A 20,736-nucleotide genomic window follows, 5' to 3' on the forward strand; every position below is an offset into this window, starting at 1 on the left:
TCTTGAGAATCTATATATCTCCAGTTCCAGTTGTCTGCATCGCGAGAAAGATTTCTCCATTCCAGATTCAAAGTTATGCATCATAATCTTCGTCTTCTTCACTCTACGTCAAGGGCTGAATCGCCATGTTTTGCCAACCTGATCTAGGGTTTCATTCTCGTTGCATTTGAGCTGAATCTGTCGGTGGTCAATTTTTGTTTATCAAAACCCCATTTTGCAGATCATCTGAGAAACCCTTCTCCGATCTGTGTCTAGATCTTACAAAATGCCTGTGAAAGGTTCAATTTCTTCATTCCGTGATCGTACGCATGAGTTTCAGAGCATAACGGAGCGATTGAAGAAATCGTTTTCCTCATCTCATCAGAATGGCCCAAGCATTAGTAATGCTATATCAGTGGATCAACGAGCTGCACTCACAATGCAATCTGATTTCAACAAGAAAGCATCCAAAATTGGGTTTGGCATACATCAATCATCTCAGAAGCTTTCCAAATTAGCCAAATGTAAATCAAATTATCTGTTTTCATTCAAATTGATTTTTTGCTTTCAGTTAATTAACTCATATTTTGCTTGATTTCCTTATTTCAGTAGCAAAGAGGACATCTGTATTTGATGATCCAACAAAGGAGATTCAAGAACTAACTGCTGTTATCAAGCAGGACATTACTGCATTAAACTCAGCTGTTGTTGATCTTCAACTTTACTCCAATTCTCGCAACGAGAATGTCTCTAGCGATACAAGCAGTCATTCAACTACAGTAGTCGATGATCTGAAGAATCGCTTGATGACCACCACAAAGGAGTTCAAAGAAGTTCTTACCATGAGAACAGAGGTGGGTTGTGTTTCAATTTTAATTTTAATGTGTCCTCAAGATATTATTTGATGGTTGGTTGTGTTTCAATTCAAATTTACGCAGAATTTGAAGGTTCATGATAACAGAAGACAATTGTTTTCTTCCTCGGCCTCCTCCTCTAAGGATTCTGCAAATCCCTTTGCTCGTCAACGCCCATTGGCAACTAGTACCTCCTCCTCAGTTGCAGCACCCGTTCCTCCACCCTGGGCTATTAATGGATCATCATCGTTGTCATCTTCATCACAGTTGTTTCCTAGGAAGCAGTTTGATGGCGGGGAGTCTCAACCATTGCTGCTGCAGCAACATCAACAGCAGCAGCAGCAGCAGCAGCAGATGGTTCCGTTACAGGATAGTTATATGCAGAGTAGAGCTGAAGCTCTCCAAAACGTGGAGTCAACTATTCATGAACTGGGCAATATCTTCAACCAGTTGGCAACCCTGGTTTCTCAGCAAGGAGAAATTGCAATCAGGTTTTACCCTCTTATAAAAGTGGTGAAAATGTTGAGTTTTAAGAAAACTACTCTTAATTATGTTATGATGATTGATTAATTGATTGATTTATGGGAGCAGGATCGACGAAAACATGGACGAATCATTGGCGAATGTGGAGGGGGCACAAGGGGCTCTACTAAAATACCTCAACAACATATCATCAAATAGGTGGTTGATGATCAAAGTTTTCTTCGTCCTTATTTTCTTTCTCATGATCTTCCTCTTCTTCGTCGCCTAGGAAAGAAAGAAAATATATGTTCTATTGCTGATGGGTAAAGCTATATTGTTGTTTTCTATCAACTTTAATCGCATTTCATGTAATTCTATATAGCTTTTTTTGTGTGTGCATAATTTGCTGCACTTTCATATACGATATGTACACTTTTGACTGATGAACAAATTTGCCCATTTTTTATTTTGCAATTTGAACCTATCTAGGCATTTTATATAAACAAGAGCCAAATCGCTGTTGAGTGAGGACATGTTAATCTTCTATATTTATAAATAGTTAAGGTTGTAAGCAATTCAGTACATTGATTTATATACCCAAATACACAATCAAAACTGTTGTCGATTTTAGATTTGTTTTCAGTTTTTATTGATCGATTATATACTGAAATACACTATCAAAACTGTTGAGTCGGTTTCATTTGCACAATTTTTTTTTGTTAAATAACATAAACTATTGTAGTTCAGTAGTTAAGTTATTCGGATAGAACTCCATGAACTGAATTATGCAGCGGTTTTAAAATGGTCGGTCATTCTCCTGTAATGTTTGTATTTAAGAGTTTGTTTAGACCGGTAAATAGAAGTAGATTAAAAGATTTGGATTAATTTTGGTGAGCAATTCAACCAAGAAGTTTGCATGTAGGATTTGTCATTAGGTTTTAAACTCATTTTAAAATAAAATTGTCCCATTTATGAACTCGAATTGAAAATACTATTAACTATTTTTGATAATACAGGTCTATTTGAATTATGTTTTGTATCTAAATCAAAATTTGAAAGAAATATTTGACTGAATTAAATTTTCAAATGTTATGTCTTGATGAGAAGTTTGACACAAAATGAAGGTAATGCTAGATTCTCCGAAAAACAAACTCTGATTTCAAAAAAGAAAAACTAGCACAAACCTAGATAAGGTAATCATATGGAATAACCGAGTAAGAAAAAATGATAGAAAAAGAAAGCAACCTTGGATTCAACAGAAGGTAAACTTTTAATAATGTCTGTATGTCTGTCTGCCTATATCTCCAAACTAAGTTCAAATCCTTAAGATCAACTGCAAACTGGCACACCTACTAAGCTAAAAATGATATTTAAATTTGATTCATTTCCATTTGTTTTGATTATGGTTTCTTACTTTCGGAGTCTTCCATGCCCAATCCAAGTGAAGAAGACGAAGAAGAAGAAGCTACTGCTATTTGATCTTCGGAAACAGAAGTTTCATTCCCACCAGAAGATCCAGGTTCAGTCACATCCCCGATATCCAAGCTGTCTGGAAGATGTTCACAGCAATCATCTATGTCCATCTGTATTCACATAACACATTAATCTAGACATATATATATATACAGATCGATCTAGTTCATCAAGCTTAATATTACCTCGAGTTGCCTTAACATTTCTACAGTTGCTTCCAAGTCACCCTTATTAGCCAAAAAGACTTCTGTCAATGATTCTTCTGATATACCTGGACATATCATCTGAAGATATGTCAAAGCCATATCAAACTCTTCTACCATATTTGTCTCTTTATCATTGTTATATCGATCATCATCTATCGTGCTGCAGCTTTGGGAGGTTGAACCATTTGACCCATGGATAATCTTTCCCTTCAAATTGTAATCATCAGAAGAAGAACCTAATGATGTTGTTTGGTTCATGTTTATTACATACTTATTAGGATCATCTTTTTCCATCAAATTGTAATCAATCATCTCTTCTAATGCTGCATTTCTTCTTGAAAGGGGAATGTATGCTGCAGCGTATGGATTCAACGAAGATGATTTTACAGACTTCATTGCACTGTTCAAATTCATATAATCAATCAGAGCTTATATTTGAAAAGATCAACCCTAACCCTAACCCTAACTCTTAACAATCAAAGAACATTAAATAGTATGTAAAGCTGATCAATGTTATAACATTCCATCATCTACAGTAGAGACCTGACATTATTCTAATTCCGTGAAGAAAAACTACTCACAGATTATGATCCAGAGTGATGTCAACAGATCAAGTTAATTTGACGGAAAATGAGAGAGAATTCGCTCACAATGACATGCATACCGATGAAATTATATAATGAAAATGTACGAAAGGCAATCAGATTGAGAAAAACAACAGTTTTCCGTCTAATATGAATCGAACTGGAGACGGAATAAACAAAAGAATGTGTATACATACATACATTCATACGTACGTAGATTGTAGAGAAGATTGCAGAAATCAAAACTCACAGTATTAACTGATCGGAATTCTTGGCGATCGCCTTCAATGATGAGGAAGATACAACAACTTTTCTCTTCTCTCAATAAATCTCGTGTTTTTCGATAATCAACACTCCAACTAAGGCCTCGTTTGATCTTTGGGTTTTTGGGATAAAACCCAGGTTTTATCCCAAAACCCAACAATCCCATCATCTATCAAATCAACATTTTTATTAATTAAAATACCCATATTACCCTTACTTAAATATTTTATTTTATATTTATAAATATATATATATATTATTTTATTACATTATAAAATTTATTTTCATATAAATTAAATTAATAAATTCATTTATTTTAAAAAATTATATTAAATATTAATAAATTTAAAATATAAATAAAATTATAATATTTTATATTATCTAATATACCATTTAAATTTTAAATAGTGTAAATAAATAATTATGTTAGAAAATAAAGTGACATATATTTAAATAAAAATATTTATAACATTAATTTTATGTAAAAAATTATATTAATTATATTAAATAAAAATAAATATACAATATAAATAAAATTATAATCTATTATTATTTTATGTAATATTTGAATTATAATAGTAGTTATTTATAAGTATTTATAAAAAAATTATTTATATATTAATAAAAGTTAATATTAATATATATATATATAGTTTTTTAATATTTATTTTATTATATTTAAAATTTTATTTAATATAATATTATTTTATTATATATATATATATATATATATATATATATATATATATATATATGGAGAGGAAGAGAGAGGGGGAGAGAGGGAGAGAGGAAGAGAGGAAGAGAGGGGTATAATAGGAATAAAATTAAAAAAACCTGGTTTTTTATCCTTTTCATCACACAAGGGTTATTTGGAAAAAACCCAGAATTTATCCAAATAACCCATACATCAAACGAGGCCTAAATCTACAAGCTTTTCAAATATGCCTATCGATTTTTTTTTTTATCGGAAATGATTTTTTTCTCACATATTTACTTATTTTTTATACCACAAGTAAAATTAATATATTAAAATAAAATTATGAACATGCATAAAAAAAATATTTAACGAACACAAAATCATATATTAGTAAGCTAGGTATTATATTCAAAACGAATATAATTCTCGATGATTCTCCGTCAAATTTCCATGGTAACTGTTGAATCTTCCTTTGAATGCTTTTTTTCTTTTAATTTAACTTCAAATTTAATAATCAATTTAGTAATAGACGTGCAGACGTTGCAAGTGGCGCTATTATCTCCGTGAAATCCATTTTGCACAACTCCACCTCTTTTAGACAAGGGAATATAAGTCTGGTTTTATATTTACGACTTCTAAACAGGTTTTTATTGAAATACTTATTCTGAAAATTATAGATACAAGTTAATTAAACAAACAATAGTTTATATCGAAGAAAATATATAAATTACTCACCAAAATTACTATCAATTTAGTTAGTCGAGGTAAATATTCAAGATAAAACAATCCCGTAGAAATACAACTAGTTGGGTGTATATTAAGTAGAACATTCTCTATATATACTTGAAAGTGAGTCAAGTTGTCCAGGATAATGCAATCCATTGGACCTAGATGAGAATGAATCAATTACCCTGGTTCAGAATATATATACTTGTGATCGTTGAATTCGATATTGGTGATTTGGGTCCAGAAGTCCATTTTTTCGAGATAACGCTGGTTCTTGCTGCCTCATCTGATGTAAGCCGCGAGAGGATGTTCACGATCATATTATCTGGCAATTCACTTAATCTATCCATGTTTGAGAATGAATGAATATTTGATTCTTATTTAGATTTTATAGCTGTTAATGAATTACTATTTTTAAAGATTATATTTCTTAAATATAAATATAATATATCAAATCCAAATAAATATGGAAGGAAATAATTTATATGATTTAATAATTAGAATATAATGATAGGATAAAAAGAATTTTTTAAAATATTAAGAAAATCCAAGATCTTCGAAAATTGATGGCAGAACAAAAAAATGTAAGGTATGTTATATATACTTAAAATAGTTATGAGATTTCTAAATTTCAATATATTGGTATACTAAAATAATATTTATAAATTAAATATATATATATATATATATATATTATTTATAAAGAAATAAATAATGATCAATTTTAATTAAAATTTAGATTAAGGCGGACATCATGAAATTTCAACAAGATCAAACGGTAATTAACGAATCTTGGGAACAAAGTTCAGTTGAGAGATAACTGGTTAAACAATAATAACTTGAACTAAACTATTTTTATAATTCAGATCAAAATCTTAAACATGAACAAGTCTTGTTTATTTGTAATTAACCTGAACCTAATTCGATTAACCAACAAATGTCGTCGACTTTATGGTCAAATTGATTGAATGACGTTCGAGCAACAACATCACGAACGACTAAAAATTAATCATGCTCCTCGTATATGAATATTAATGTATGACACGCGAGGTTTAAAATCTGATAAGTTATTTACTCCTAACAAATACATCAATCATACAACAAAATTTCATGTCTTGAAACATCCAAGAACAATGTCATATTAGCATCAATCAGACAACAAAATTTCATGTATTGAAACATCCAAGAACAACGCGTGGTACTAGCGAACGCCTCTTCCCCAACTTCACTAGAAAATAGTAGCTAGAAAATAGTAAAAAGTTAAAGACTATTTTATCCTTCGATTTACATAAATTATTTTAATATTTATCTTATTTTAATATTTCTTATTAATTCTATTTAAACTAATAAAAAATAATTAAATATCTTATAAATATTTTTAAACATAAATAATAATGCTATAATGATTATATAATTTCTTTTATATATATATATATATATATATATATATATATATATATATATATATATATATATATATATATATATATATATATATATATATATATATATATATATATATATATTTGTGATTTTTTATATTTTGAATTCCTATAATTAGATAAATATTTATCAATAATTAATATTATTAAATATATAATAACAAAATCACAAACAAATTAATGAACTTGGATAATTTGCTAAGTCTTCCATTTTTATTTTTTTTAATAGATTCTTCTAAGTTGTGAATGATTAATAAGAATTTATTCTTTTGCAGCGAAGCTCTGAAAATAAAACCGATTATAATTAATCTGAAATATTTGATGTAATATGACCTATAATTAAAAGAAAATGCAGTTAGGAACTTAGGTTAAAACAAGAAGAATGATCTAAATGCACGAAGAAAGAAAAAAAATTTTAATAGGATTAGAAAAGATAAAGAAAATAGACAATTTTATACTGACTATACTTGTTATAATTTTATACCAGTTTAAAGTATAAATGGTACATTTAACATCAAGATATTATTATCCTATATCTACAGTGTTGCATCTCCAATCAAACGAAGCCAAACACAACGGTTATTAGATCCTTTCTTGCAATCGCTTTTGAGATCATGAATTCTGTGATTACGTGGTGTCGTTGTCCGATCTGGAAATGGACGTTCTATCACCATTGATATTAAAAAATTGTTAGACAATTGTTTTCCTGGTGTAACCCGTACTGAAAATAAGACGAGAGGGTATTTATATATGTCTTTTGTTCAAACACAAATAAAAACAAATAAATATATAAAATTATTCTTTATATTTAATAAAAAAAAATAGATTTATTTTACATAATAATATGAATTTTTAATATTTTAGATTATATATATTATATAAAAAATAATTTTATAACAGAAACTAATATTAACAAAAAAAAATATTAATTTTGAGAAAATTGTATAAATTATGTCTGGTGGGATTACTCGAAAATGAATACGTTGAAAATGATATTAAAAATAAATCTCTAAATTAGAACAGAACGAAGATAGTAAGTACATTCTCAGTTCTAGCTCATCTTAGTCACTTCTTTAGTCGAATGTATTTATTCGCAGTCATATAGTTCACCAAAATTCACCAAAAAGATAATAGGAAAGTAACTCAACAATTCAAATTTATTATATCTTTCTAATCAATCAAAACATCTCAATAATGTTTTTTAATAGTTCGAGATGAATACTCGAACCAATAACCCTAAAGATGAGAATATAAGTTCACGTGCTTTACGTTAAGGCGGAGGCGTGCTCAAGCCCACCCTAAAAAAAACAAAAAAACTTGTGTTTGAGTTAATTTAAAGGTCTCCTAATCCAAGTGAAACACTACATACATTTAAAAGTGGGGCGGGTAGTAAACTAATAATTATAATAAACATTGGAGATAGGATAAGCAGCATTAACATCCACTCACTTACCTACAATTTTATTTTTATTTTATTTTCCTGCAAATCTAAAGTTTAATATTTAAAAGGGAAGGAAATTTACAGTTTAATTTATTTGGTGTAATACACTCAAACTCCTTTAATTAGTTAACTGTTACAAAATCAAATAATGGATTCCTATCAAGTGCCAATCTTTGTAACCAACTATTTTCAATAAAATATATTTTGATCATGTGCATTAATTAATTAATTAATTAATTTCAATAAAATCAAATATAATGGTGATGATGACAAAGACCACACCACTTATATACCACTTATTAATTAATCTGATATTTTCTTAGATTCCTTCGATCTTAGAACCACAAAATAAATAAATCCATATTGATCATGATCGATGAAATCCAATAAATAATTAACATAAGCTTATCTATATATATTTACAAATCATCAAATCTCTTTCAAAAGCCATCAGCCATGTTATTAATTTTATTATTATTATTATTATTATTATCATTTCAGACTTACTTGTTTGCGCACATGATTCTCATTCTTTTTAACTAGTTCAATTATTTAATCATATGCATATTTCAGAGCTTCATCCCACTATATATATTACAAGAATCGATCATGCTCAATATATACATCTTCAACCAGCCAGCAAGAGAATAAAGAGAGATTGATATTTTCGTAATAACTAGTTATGGCGGATAATACATGTCGAATTATAATTGTAATTGTCATCGTTATCGTTACAATTGTAAGCAAGTCAATTCTAGTTGTTGCTGACATAGGAACTGCCACATCTTATGCCCCGCCATACACACGTAAGTATTATACGATAATAAAGTTATTATTGTTTTAAAATAGGATTTTTCGTTTATTTATTTATTTTTGTAGCAACCAAGTGCAATGGGAATAGACCGGACCAATTTCCATCTGGAAACTTGTTTGTGGCGGTTAGCGAAGGGCTATGGGACAACGGGGCGGCGTGTGGGAGGCGATATAGATTGAGGTGTTTGAGTGGCGGAAATAATCCTTGTAAAGATGGGACTGTTGATGTTCGTGTTATCGACTATTGTACAAAGAGACCTTGTCCTTCAACTATCATGCTCTCAACCGATGCTTTTTCCGCAATTTCAAGCTCTCATCATTCAAGAATCAATATTGAATATATCCAGTATGTTTTATTTTTACTTACCATGCACAATGTATACAATATTAATTAATCTCTAAATGTCTTCTATATGTGTTTGGATATGCAGAGTTTGACAACGGCCATAGATTGATTGATTTGATCGTCGTGCTAGAGAAGAAACTCAACGAACGGATCAAAAGAAGGACGAGAATTTGTTAATGGTGTAGTTTTTGTATTGTTATTTAGACTTACTTCATTGGTTAATACCATTATAACGTAAATGGGACAAATTCATGGAAGATCTTATTCGGCTCTATTGTGAACTCTTTCGTAGATCTTTATTTGTATAACTCGATACAAAAAATAAACCAACCTGCATAGAGACACCATTATAAGGTATTTGGAAGGATCGTGAGTGCATGCATGTAATAGACGTCGCTCTTCAATATATACATATTAATCTATTTTGTAATTTCGTTGTTTTTCTGATTTATTTCGAATTTAAAATCTACTTTGACTAAAAACATTTTACAAAATTTATTCGGGCTAAAATATAATAATATAAAGTTAACAAACAAAATATACTTAGTTTAATGTCGCTAATTCTCTTCGGTGACGAAATTGTCCAGTCGTTATTTTGCTCTTTAAGTCTCTCGATCAAAACAATACTTGGTAACGGTTTTTAATCTTGCAGTTTTTATACATGGTAAAAAAAACATATTACAATATTTTATTTTATCAATTTAAATAAATTAAGGAATTATTTCAAAATTAATAAATTATATTATTGAAAAATTATATTATAAGAAACTTTTAACTTGTTAACATTTTATATATATAACAATTCTTTAGTTTATGAATAATTTGATTTTTTTATCAAAATTTATGCATAAATTTGATATTTATTTAAAATAAATTATATAAATAAATATAAACTTATTTTTGTGATAAATAAATATATACACGTGGGGAAATAAAAAGATCTTAACTCAACTTAGAGTTGAATCCGAGCTGTTTCAATTTCAGCCATGTAAAGTGATGGTTGAATCCTTCCGTTAATAATTAATTAATTATTAACTTTAAAAATATTCCATTTTTTAATTAATTAGGATGAACCTATCTCTTTCTACTTTGAGTTTTTAATTCGTGATTTATTATAATTATTATTTTTATTTAAAATTTAAATTTAGATTGAATGATTTAAAAAGATGTTATAATAGTATTTTTATGTAAAAACCCTCCAAATATCTTGGAGTTTATTTGATATTGGATTTTTTAAATTTTTTTTATGCATTTAAAAAAAAAGAAGGTTGTTTAACAAGAAGTTGAAATATTTGAGATCTATATTATTATTAAATAAGTTTATATTTTTAAAATTAAAATTTAATAAAAATAAAGTAAGAATATTTTAATATTATTTTTACCGTTATTCTTAAATATTTCTTTTATCATTTTTAATATACATGAAATATTTAAAATATATATTTAATATTTTAATTAATAAATTTAATAATTTAATAATAATTTTTTTATATAAAAGATATAAAAAACAGAAAGAAAAAAAACTAAAAAACTTGATATTCATCGTTTATATGATGACACATAAATCTAATAAAACGGTTAAGAGCAAATCATGCAACAATTATCATGATTTATGATAATCAATTTATAATTTTTCTTTAATTTTAAATAATTTATTAGTAGTGGATAATGGATGGGTTGTATCATTTGTCATGGAATAAACTAGAATCATATTATGTACGCTAAGATTTAATAAAATTTGACTTTGAGTGCATTTGAATTTTGTTTTTTCAAAAATAAAAAATAAAAAAATTCCATAATGAATAAAGTTTTATTAATTTAAATAAGGAGTTATATATTAAAAATGTAAATAAAATTTAGATGTTAAATAATATAATATAATTGTAATAATTAAAATTTTAATGAACAATCTTGATTTTTTTTTTTAGAATGACTCAAAAATCTGTAACGATAAGTGATGAAGTAAAGAAACTGAACAAACCAATCAAACGGTGTCGGAAGAATTTCTACCAAATATTTTAAAAGACAGTGGAAATTGTCCTTTACAGAGGATTGGTAAGCAATGCTGATTTTTTTTTTTTTCAAGTGATAACTGATCATCTACTTATATAATCAAAACTTCAAAAAAGTGAGAAACTCGTAAAAAATAATGAGAGGAAACTTATAAGATAGCTTCCGACTCAAATATATGTTTCAATAACTCTTTTTATTAGAAAAATAAAAAAACAATTCAAGTTCAAGATTGGATAACTTAATCTCTTTTGTTGTTAAGAAGAGGATGAGCACGGACAATCAGAGAGTATGAGCATCAAAAGACTCTCCAAGCGTTGAGAGTATTATTCGGATTATAAAAATTCGAGATTAAAAATCATATTCTGTTAAACAATATGCAAAACCGAACAATAAGATGTGGTACTAATCCTAAGTTTTTAGGTTCGAGCCCGTCAGACAACAAGTTCTGCGTCTAGTTAAATGATTAAGTATATTTGTGGGCTACATACTTAATATGTTGTCCCATTTTTTTTTATGCAAAATCAAACAAAACACAACACCAACTCAAATTTGAGTGCTGGAAATAAATATGAGACACCACCCGATGCTAAAAAGGTGTCATCGAATAGGCGACCCGATAAGTTTGAATATATATATATATATATATATATATATATATATATATATATATATTTAAAATATGACAAATATAGTTTTGATATAACTCCATAAGTTTATATTTAATATTACTTTAGGAATGTAAGTGTTATATTTAAAGTAATATAATAGTTTTTAATAGAGTGGTGTTTAAATGACGTAAATTATATCTTTCAAGGACATTTCACGATTAAATATCTTTAATTAGACTTTTAAATAATAGCAACAAGTTTTTATCATTATTTTTTTTTAAATGATATATACAACATCCTTATACAACTTGATTTGGCAAGAAAGAATAAATATATCTTAAAAAAATACAAAAGATTTATTTCTTTCAAAAAAGGTAAATGTTGTATAAAAGTGTTGTACAAGAGTATTATATATATCATTTCTTTTTTTAACGACATTACTTCAACAAATATAAAAAAAAAAACAAATGAAAACAGTGACAAAAATCATTCTAACAATCAAAATCAAGGGTTTATAGAAGATTTATATTTTAAAGATAAATATATATGTATAAATATAACTCAGTGTTAAAAAAAATATTTGTTTTAAATATTAGGAAATAAAATTGTTAATTATATTTGACTAATTTATATATTCTCCATAAAAACATTAAGACATGTGTGAATTTTAGTAGTCATGTCATTGAGAGGGCTAAAGTAATAATTAATAGATTGTGAATAATTAAGATGGGCATGATAAGCTTAATCATGATTAATTATTAACAATTAATTATGTAGTTAGTGACTTACTTGATGGGATGGTTATCTAAAATTCCTTATATTATAATTACGGTCTAATCTCAGATTAATTTATATATAAACAAGTTATAACGGAAAAGAATAAACAGATTTGAAAAAAAATCAAAATAAAACTAAAAAAAATCAAATAAAATTAACTTTTAAGAGCATCTCCAATCGATACCTAAACTCAAATCCAAACCACATTTTTCCTTCAACCGATGCCTAAACACAAACCCAAAATGCGTTTTTCACCATTTTCCCTCTCTTCAAAACGCATATATGCGTTTGTACTATTCATAATCTTAAAACTTTTTTCTCTTCTAATTCAACCCCTAAACTTAATTTAGGTATATTTTATGCATTAAACTTATTTATATAATTTATTATTTTAATTTATTTATTTAGTTTATTTATATAATTTATTTTACTTATATAATATTTTTTATATAACATAAATTTATAATAATTTTCAAAATTGATAATAATGTTAAAAACAATTATAATAATGTTTAGAAAAATTATAATAATGCTACAAAAAAACCATTTTTAGTTTGTTTATTGTAATTTTGGAACTTTTAATAACTTTTTATAAAAAAATTACAATCAAATTTAAAATATTATGATTATATTAAAATATTTTGATGTAATTTATTACATTGTAAAATATATGGGGTGATATTAAAAGATTATAAAAGTTCATGTAAGAAAGAATATTATAAAAATATTATTTTGGATTTGACAATGATTTTTTCGATTGAAAAAAAAATATTGTTTGTTTGATGTGACATTTATATCAAAATGTGTGAAAATAGATTTTTTTTAATTAAAAATGGTCTAATATATTATCATTTAAGTTGTGCAGTTGAATACATCAAACATATTGGATCTATTTGTAAACATATTATATTCATGGTAACAGAATTTAACAGCAATAATATGGTTCCTAAAAAAACACTTTTAATGATATAATATGACAGCCTCACCCAATAAAATTAATTTTTGGCTGTTAAATTCATACAAAGTAAAAAAAAAAAATGTACGGTCCAAAATAGGATTATAAACTATAAACATATTGGATCTATTTGAAAATATATATATAATTTGTACTTTGACATTTGAATGTAAATGAAAATTAATCAATAAAATTTAATTTTCTCTCAAACTAAAATAGATATTAGTTTTCAAAATTCAAATAAAGAAACAAAATAATAATATTTTTAGGGGTTTTGGTTGAGAGGTTTGAGAATAAAAGAATAAAAATAACAAGTGTTTGATTAATGTATTTAAGAAAAAGATTTTTTTAAATCATTCTAAAATATTTGAAAATTAGAAGGAAAAAAATCATGAAGAGTTAGGTATAGAGACGCATTCCCCATTTTAAATTGGGAAGAATGTCAATTTTACACATCAACTTGTAAGAAGGTGTCAAATTTACTTATTAAGTATCAAAATTCTATTTATATATAATAACTTGTTAAAAAGTGTCAATTTTATTTAAAATAACGGAAATGTTAAACACCGTCAATTTTTTTGCCACATGTAATATCCATTTTTTTTTAAATTGACATTACTTTAATTATTTTTCAATTTAAATAAAACATTAAATCTTTCTTTATTCATTTTTTCTCTCTCTTTATCTCACAATTATTCATTTTCTTTGAACTTTTCTCTTTCCATTTTCATTTCCATCTCCATCTCCATAAAAATCGATTGATTATTTTTTCTAAAATGAAACTAATTAATGAAATTGAGGTCTATTGACCTCTATCTCTCTACACATCATATTATCGTATATTATTTTATCCACTTTTAATTCAAATGGAAAGAGAGATAAACACAATCTCTTTATATTATAAACCAAAAATAAATTATATTAAGTTGAGTCTTTATATCTAACCAAACCAAAAAATATATAAAATTAAGAATTGAACTACAACAGGTTCAACTAAAAGGAAATTACATGATTCAAAATTAATAGATTATATTAAATTCACAGTAAATTTTTGTCACACATAATTTATTTTGAATCATGTAATGTCATTTTAGTTGAACTTGTTGTAGTTCAATTATTAATTTTACAGTTTTTTTAGATAGTTATAAAGACTCAATTTAATATAAATTATTTTTGATTTATAATATAAAGAGATTATGTTTATATCTCCATTTGAATTAAATTAGGGATAGAGGTTGAATGATCTTATTACAAAGATATGGCCTCAATTTCATTTTAGGAAGGGACTTATTTATGCACTCCCTATGCATATTAGAGAGGAGATGAAGAGGGAAATTAAGAAAAAAAATGGATAATTGTGGGATAAGAGAGAGAAAGAATGGATAAGGACAATTTTTAATGTTTTGTTTAAATGAAAAAATAATCAAAGTAATGACAATATAAAAATAAATAAAAAATATGTGGATATTACATGTGGCAAAATTTTTGACGGTGTTTAATATTTCCGTTATTTCAAATAAATTTGACACTTTTTACAAGTTAATAGGTATAAATAGAATTTTGATACTTAATAAGTAAATTTGACACCTTCTTACAACTTGGTGTGTAAAATTGGCATTCTTCCCATTTTAAATTATATTTTTAATAATAAAAATTCATTAATTAGGTTATTAATTTTCTCCTTTTATATTGTATACCCTATTAGTAATGATAAGAGTTTGGGATCTGTCCCACTTGTTATCTTTTCTATTAAAATTATATTAAAATCTCGATAAATTAATAACCTTGTAATCAAAATTAACTTTTGTTTTGTTTTAGGAAATTAGTTTTTATTTTGTTTGGTTTTATTTGACAGTAGAATTAATGTTATAGTTTTTCATCAATTAAATAGAGGGTTAATTGTGTCAAATTAAGCAAATTTAATTCCAAATTCCAATTTCACAACATTAATTATACTGTCAAACAAAAACTAATTTCCCCACTATCAACCAATTAATTTCACCTAATTTTATTGTCAAAACAAAAACTAATTTCCCCTAATTTCACTATAAACAAAACAAAAAAAAAAAATCCTCTAATTTTACTATCAAATAAAACAAAACAAAAGTTAATTTCATGAATTTTTACTGTAAAACAAAACAATAACTAATTTCCTCTAATTTCATTGTCAAACAAAACAGTATAAAAGTTTTTACTGTCAAGTTAATATTATTATCAACTCTTAATTTTCTCTAATATCACTGTTAAATAAACCAATATAAACCATAATTCTACTGTCAAACCAAGCTAATCAGAATATTTTCAAACATAAATTACTAATGTATTAACTTTCGAATGAATGTAAAAATAGAGGAAAGAAATTTAAGACTAACCTTAATTTGAAAGTCATTGTTATCGAAGGTAGAAGCTGTTGGTGGTCAGCGACGAAACCGAGATGAGCAGTATCAGTCGGTTGTAGAAGCAGAAAGAAAGATTTGAAGAGAAATAAAATAAATAGAATATGTGATAATTGAGTTTTATTTATTTGTCTCATTTATAAAAAATGGACCCTATCCCAACTCGTAATAATAGGGGCTAGGTTTGTTATGAGGTATAACACTGTATATATAGTATAAGTATACCTATAGTAAATTATAAGAGTTGTTTGGTGGATTAATATTTATATGAATAGTATTATTTAAGTATAATTTATACTTTGAAATGGGTATAAAATAATATCACCAGGGTACAAGAAGGTATAAAAGTTTATATTACTCTTTTATTCTTTAATTTTATAAAACTATTCAGATTTTTTTTGGTATTATATTTAAAATATAATAATAATAATAATAATAATAATAAACTATAACTAAATTAATTTATATTTAATTATCTAATTTAAATAATAATATTAATAAATAAACAATTATACCATTATAATTTCAATATTATTTAAATATACAAATATCTATATTGATACAAAAATTTTAAATATAATTATTAAATATTAAATAATATATAAATTTTATTTATATAACTATATAAATTAAATTATATGAAATTATATATAAAATAATATATATTGTATAATAGTATTATTTATTTTTACAATGAATTTATATGATAATTAAATATTATTTTTATTAATTTTAATATAGTTAATCATTAAAACTATCTATAAGATAAATATTAAAATAATAAATAAAAATAATTTATATAAATAAGGGTAAAATAGTCTTTTACATTTTTTACTATTTTTTTATTCCACCAACCAAACACAAAATAATAAAACCTATATAATTTATACATATTTTATTTTCTCAACCAAACACTAATAACCTATCTAATTTATACATCTTAATACCTCCTTATAATTTATACCCTTTACAACTTATACTTATATAACTAATATCGCTTACCAAACGCTACCTATGAGTATTGATAGAGGACTATATACCCTATTAGTTATGATAGAGTATTAATGAGTATTAAGATATATTTACTTTCTTCAAAATACCATAAATTAATTTTGAAGTCAAAATATATAAAATTTGTATAGAATTATCATATTTATTTTAAGAGAAAACATGGTATTTATTATATTTATATTTTCAATCCTCGATCTACTAAATCAAATATCAATATTGATAATCATGCATAATTCTAACTTATCAACCAAATAACAATAATAAAATGACTAAATCATTCTCAATTTGATTATTTATTTAGGAGACATTATGTTTCTGATTTGATTTATATTTTATTCTCATTAGTATTAGTATATACAAATAAATAAAAGTCTAATAATAATTGAGTTAGAATTGATAATATATATATATATATATATATATAGTTGTACCTAGCTTGACGGTGACAAAAAAAAAAGATCTAATAATAATTGAATGAGACTTGATGATAAATATAGTTGTAGCTAGCTTCACGAAAAAAAGTAATAATAATAAATTAGTCAGACTTAAATATATATATATATATATTTAAATTTTATTTCAATTATAAAAATTATAAAAATGATATATCTAATTTTTTTTAAATATTATTCTAACTCTATCAATTTTCTAACATTGTAGTTAGCTTGAAAATGAATGGAAACTCGTAAACATCTTATGGATCTCGATTCTTATTTAGACGAGATTACGATATATGTGGATATGTATCTAGATAAGATTGTATTTAAAACTATTAAACATAATTAAATATAATTTTTTAAATTTATTAACATTTTTTAATAATATAGATTGAGGTAAAAAAAATGCTTCCAAAGGAACAAAATAACATTTTAAAATGAATTAAAACAGTTATGTTCATATATCATCTGAAAATAACAATTTTTTAGATTGTTACTTAGAAATTGTTATTTTATTTTGATAAACATTCACATTGTTTCTAATTTTTATTTTTCACTTCAAATCTAACATAAATAAAATAATTATTAAAAAACGTAAAAAAAATAGCCTTAGGATTCTTTAATTTAAAGATTTACTCCATTAATATGAAGTTTGATATGGTAATAGTAGATTTTTTACATTATGTCATCGATGTGCATTAATAGTAATACAATTAATTATGGATAGTAATACAATTAATTATGGATATATAACCATATCTATAAGGAATAAATATGGGAAATTAGTAAAAGAAAATTAAAAAAAAAATAAAAATATATTATTTGCAAGGCCAATTCCATAAATAAATAGTAGCCATGATTGATATTTTTTTGAGTTCAAAATTGAAGCTAGAAAATGGTTCTAAAGATAACTCACCCCGGTCACGACGCCAACGAAACAAGCCCTTTCGGTTCATTCACCGCGGACGAGTTCTACGACCGTCACGCGGTGAGTCATGGATCCGAGTTCATCGTCAACGCTCGTGGAATGAGGCTTTTCACCCAATGGTGGATCCCGTTACCACCAACTAAAGTCATTGGATGCATCGCCATGATCCATGGCTACACCGGCGAAACCAATTGGGGTTTCCAACTAACCGCTATCTTATTTGCCAAACATGGTTTCGCCGTTTGTGGAATCGACCATCAAGGCCATGGATACTCCGACGGGCTCCCAACACACATCCCCGACGTTAATCCCGTGGTAGATGATTGTGTCTACTTCTTCGACATGTTTCGCCGTCGCCACGTGCCAACTCATCTCCCCTCGTTCCTCTATGGTGAATCACTCGGTGGCGCTATCGCGTTACTCATCTCGCTTCGCCAACGCAAAGGCTTGATCGAACGTCCATACAATGGCATGGTCCTCAATGGCGCCATGTGTGGTATATATCATCATAAAAAAAACTTAAAACTTAATTTTTTTTTGTAGTAATAACTTTTAAATTTGAACATATAAAAGTGATAAATAACAATTATATTTAACAGGAATCATGGACAAGCCAACAGGGGCGCGTAAGCACCTGATCGCGGCGGCGGCGTGGTTGATTCCTACATGGAGGATAGTCCCAGTACGAGGGTCGATTGTAGATTTGTCGGTAAAAGTGGAATGGAAGAGAAAGTTGGCTTTGGCGAATCCGAAACAGAGTGTGAAAAGGCCACGAGCGGGGACAGCGGCGGAGCTATTGAGGATTTGCGAGGAGTTGCAATCGAAGTTTGAGGAGATTGACGTGCCGTTTTTCATTGTACACGGCGGTCGGGACATAGTTTGCGACCCGAAAAAGGCTGAGGAGTTTTATGAGCGGGCGTCGAGTGTGGATAAAACGATTAGGGTTTATCCTGAAATGTTGCATCAAATACTTGGAGAGCCGGAAGAAAGTGTGAGCATGGTGTTTGGAGAGATTATTGAATGGCTGCTCACTAGATCAGCCGACAAGGTAGCTGCCGTATGAATGTTTTTAATTGCTAGGATTTTTATCTTATGTTTCTTTGTTGTTGGGGTGTTTGTTTTCTAAAATATTCATCATTTTTATTATAATAATTGTAAGGATTTTTTAATTATAGACTAAAATGTAATACAAGAATTTAAATTCACAATTCAAGAAAGAATAATTGAAACATGGAGTACAACTTGATATTTAAGAGTGAAATTGAAAATAAAATAAAATATGAAAACACAAGCTGTGTAGATTTATATATGATTCAGTGTTTGTTACTCTATTTCAAGATTTTTACTAGATTATACGATTTAATTGACTTATTTTTTCTTTTGTTATCTATGTATGTAGGTTTTGAATATATATATATATATATATATATATATATATATATATATATATATATATATATATATATATATATATATATATATTTGAATTGGATGAAAATAATTCGATAATTAGAAACAAAATTAAGCTTAATTATCCCATGATTACCTATTGGTTTGAATAGGAAAAGCTCAATTATTAAACTTATGAATGAAACTATTTGATGAAAAGTCTAATTATTAAAAGTATATTAGATGGATGAGTGAAATTTAAATTGAAATTCTAATTTAATAAGAATAAAATTATAAATGGTTAAATATTATATAGTTTAATTTAATTTTAATTATGATCTTTGAAAAAATATATAATAAAAATAATTTAAATATATATATATATTAAAAAAAAAATACTAATGTCAATACTTATTTTATTTAAGGTTCCATTCTAATTAAAAAAAGTTATTGACTTTAATGTTAACTTATTAGGTTTGTCGGCTTGATCTCAATCACACGACAAACTAATCATCAATATCAGTCGATCTCTAATCTAATCTCAATCACTTCATTATCCTTTGTTATCGGTCTCTTAAACCACGTCACAATCACACTTTCACAAGTCTCTTTATCCGTTGGCAAATCAATCATCATTCTCAATCACACTTTGACACGTCTCTTATATCTAAATAAACTAACCATCAGGGGCGAAGCCAGGATTTGAAACCTACCCGGGCTAATTTTTTATTAAAAAAATCTATCCGGGCTAGTTTTATAGTTTGCTGTCACCAATGCTTTTTAGCGACGAAAAATAACCTTTTAGCGACGGAAAATAACCAATAACGACGGTAATTTACCGTCGTTATTGATAAAATACATAAGGCTCCCCGGGCTACAGCCCGGGCCAGCTTGCACTTGGCTCCGCCCCTGCTAACCATCAATCTCAATCATAT

At 26.6% G+C, this 20,736-nt stretch overlaps 4 protein-coding genes across 4 annotated transcripts; 3 read left to right on the top strand and 1 right to left on the bottom strand.

Moving 5' to 3' along the window:
• The first annotated feature begins 53 nt into the window (after nt 1–53).
• On the top strand, nt 54–1,738 carry LOC124945467 (syntaxin-32-like). The gene is made up of 4 exons (XM_047485912.1): nt 54–503; nt 589–833; nt 918–1,324; nt 1,425–1,738. The coding sequence occupies exons 1-4, from the start codon at nt 266–268 to the stop codon at nt 1,582–1,584; spliced, it is 1,050 nt and encodes a 349-aa protein (XP_047341868.1). The 5' UTR covers nt 54–265; the 3' UTR covers nt 1,585–1,738.
• Nucleotides 1,739–2,487: 749 nt separating this feature from the next.
• Nucleotides 2,488–3,904, bottom strand: LOC124910730 (polyadenylate-binding protein-interacting protein 5-like). Its single transcript, XM_047451410.1, has 3 exons — nt 3,809–3,904; nt 2,954–3,374; nt 2,488–2,878 (listed from the first exon to the last, which is right to left on the bottom strand). The coding sequence occupies exons 2-3, from the start codon at nt 3,368–3,370 to the stop codon at nt 2,696–2,698; spliced, it is 600 nt and encodes a 199-aa protein (XP_047307366.1). The 5' UTR covers nt 3,371–3,374; nt 3,809–3,904; the 3' UTR covers nt 2,488–2,695.
• Nucleotides 3,905–8,810: 4,906 nt separating this feature from the next.
• LOC124910065 (EG45-like domain containing protein) lies at nt 8,811–9,379 on the top strand. Its single transcript, XM_047450689.1, has 3 exons — nt 8,811–8,934; nt 9,008–9,287; nt 9,373–9,379. Exons 1-3 carry the CDS (start codon nt 8,811–8,813, stop codon nt 9,377–9,379), a joined length of 411 nt encoding a protein of 136 aa, XP_047306645.1.
• An 8,959-nt stretch (nt 9,380–18,338) lies between these two features.
• LOC124945895 (caffeoylshikimate esterase-like) lies at nt 18,339–19,516 on the top strand. Its single transcript, XM_047486416.1, has 2 exons — nt 18,339–18,908; nt 19,012–19,516. Exons 1-2 carry the CDS (start codon nt 18,380–18,382, stop codon nt 19,473–19,475), a joined length of 993 nt encoding a protein of 330 aa, XP_047342372.1. The 5' UTR covers nt 18,339–18,379; the 3' UTR covers nt 19,476–19,516.
• Nucleotides 19,517–20,736: the final 1,220 nt, after the last annotated feature.

Source organism: Impatiens glandulifera, chromosome 7 (assembly GCF_907164915.1).
Source record: "Impatiens glandulifera chromosome 7, dImpGla2.1, whole genome shotgun sequence".
In the NCBI taxonomy this organism is placed as follows: domain Eukaryota; kingdom Viridiplantae; phylum Streptophyta; class Magnoliopsida; order Ericales; family Balsaminaceae; genus Impatiens; species Impatiens glandulifera.

What these genes read in the sequence shown, in the direction of transcription:
- LOC124945467 (XM_047485912.1), top strand. Translation starts at nt 266, where the DNA reads ATGCCTGTGAAAGGTTCAATTTCTTCATTCCGTGATCGTACGCATGAG. An exon ending in GCTTTCCAAATTAGCCAAAT is followed by an intron (nt 504 to 588) that starts GTAAATCAAATT and finishes TCCTTATTTCAG; the next exon opens with TAGCAAAGAGGACATCTGTA. An exon ending in CAAGGAGAAATTGCAATCAG is followed by an intron (nt 1,325 to 1,424) that starts GTTTTACCCTCT and finishes TTATGGGAGCAG; the next exon opens with GATCGACGAAAACATGGACG.
- LOC124945895 (XM_047486416.1), top strand. Translation starts at nt 18,380, where the DNA reads ATGGTTCTAAAGATAACTCACCCCGGTCACGACGCCAACGAAACAAGC. An exon ending in CCTCAATGGCGCCATGTGTG is followed by an intron (nt 18,909 to 19,011) that starts GTATATATCATC and finishes TATATTTAACAG; the next exon opens with GAATCATGGACAAGCCAACA.
- LOC124910065 (XM_047450689.1), top strand. Translation starts at nt 8,811, where the DNA reads ATGGCGGATAATACATGTCGAATTATAATTGTAATTGTCATCGTTATC. An exon ending in TTATGCCCCGCCATACACAC is followed by an intron (nt 8,935 to 9,007) that starts GTAAGTATTATA and finishes TTATTTTTGTAG; the next exon opens with CAACCAAGTGCAATGGGAAT.
- LOC124910730 (XM_047451410.1), bottom strand. Translation starts at nt 3,370, where the DNA reads ATGAAGTCTGTAAAATCATCTTCGTTGAATCCATACGCTGCAGCATAC. An exon ending in AAATGTTAAGGCAACTCGAG is followed by an intron (nt 2,879 to 2,953) that starts GTAATATTAAGC and finishes ATGTGAATACAG; the next exon opens with ATGGACATAGATGATTGCTG.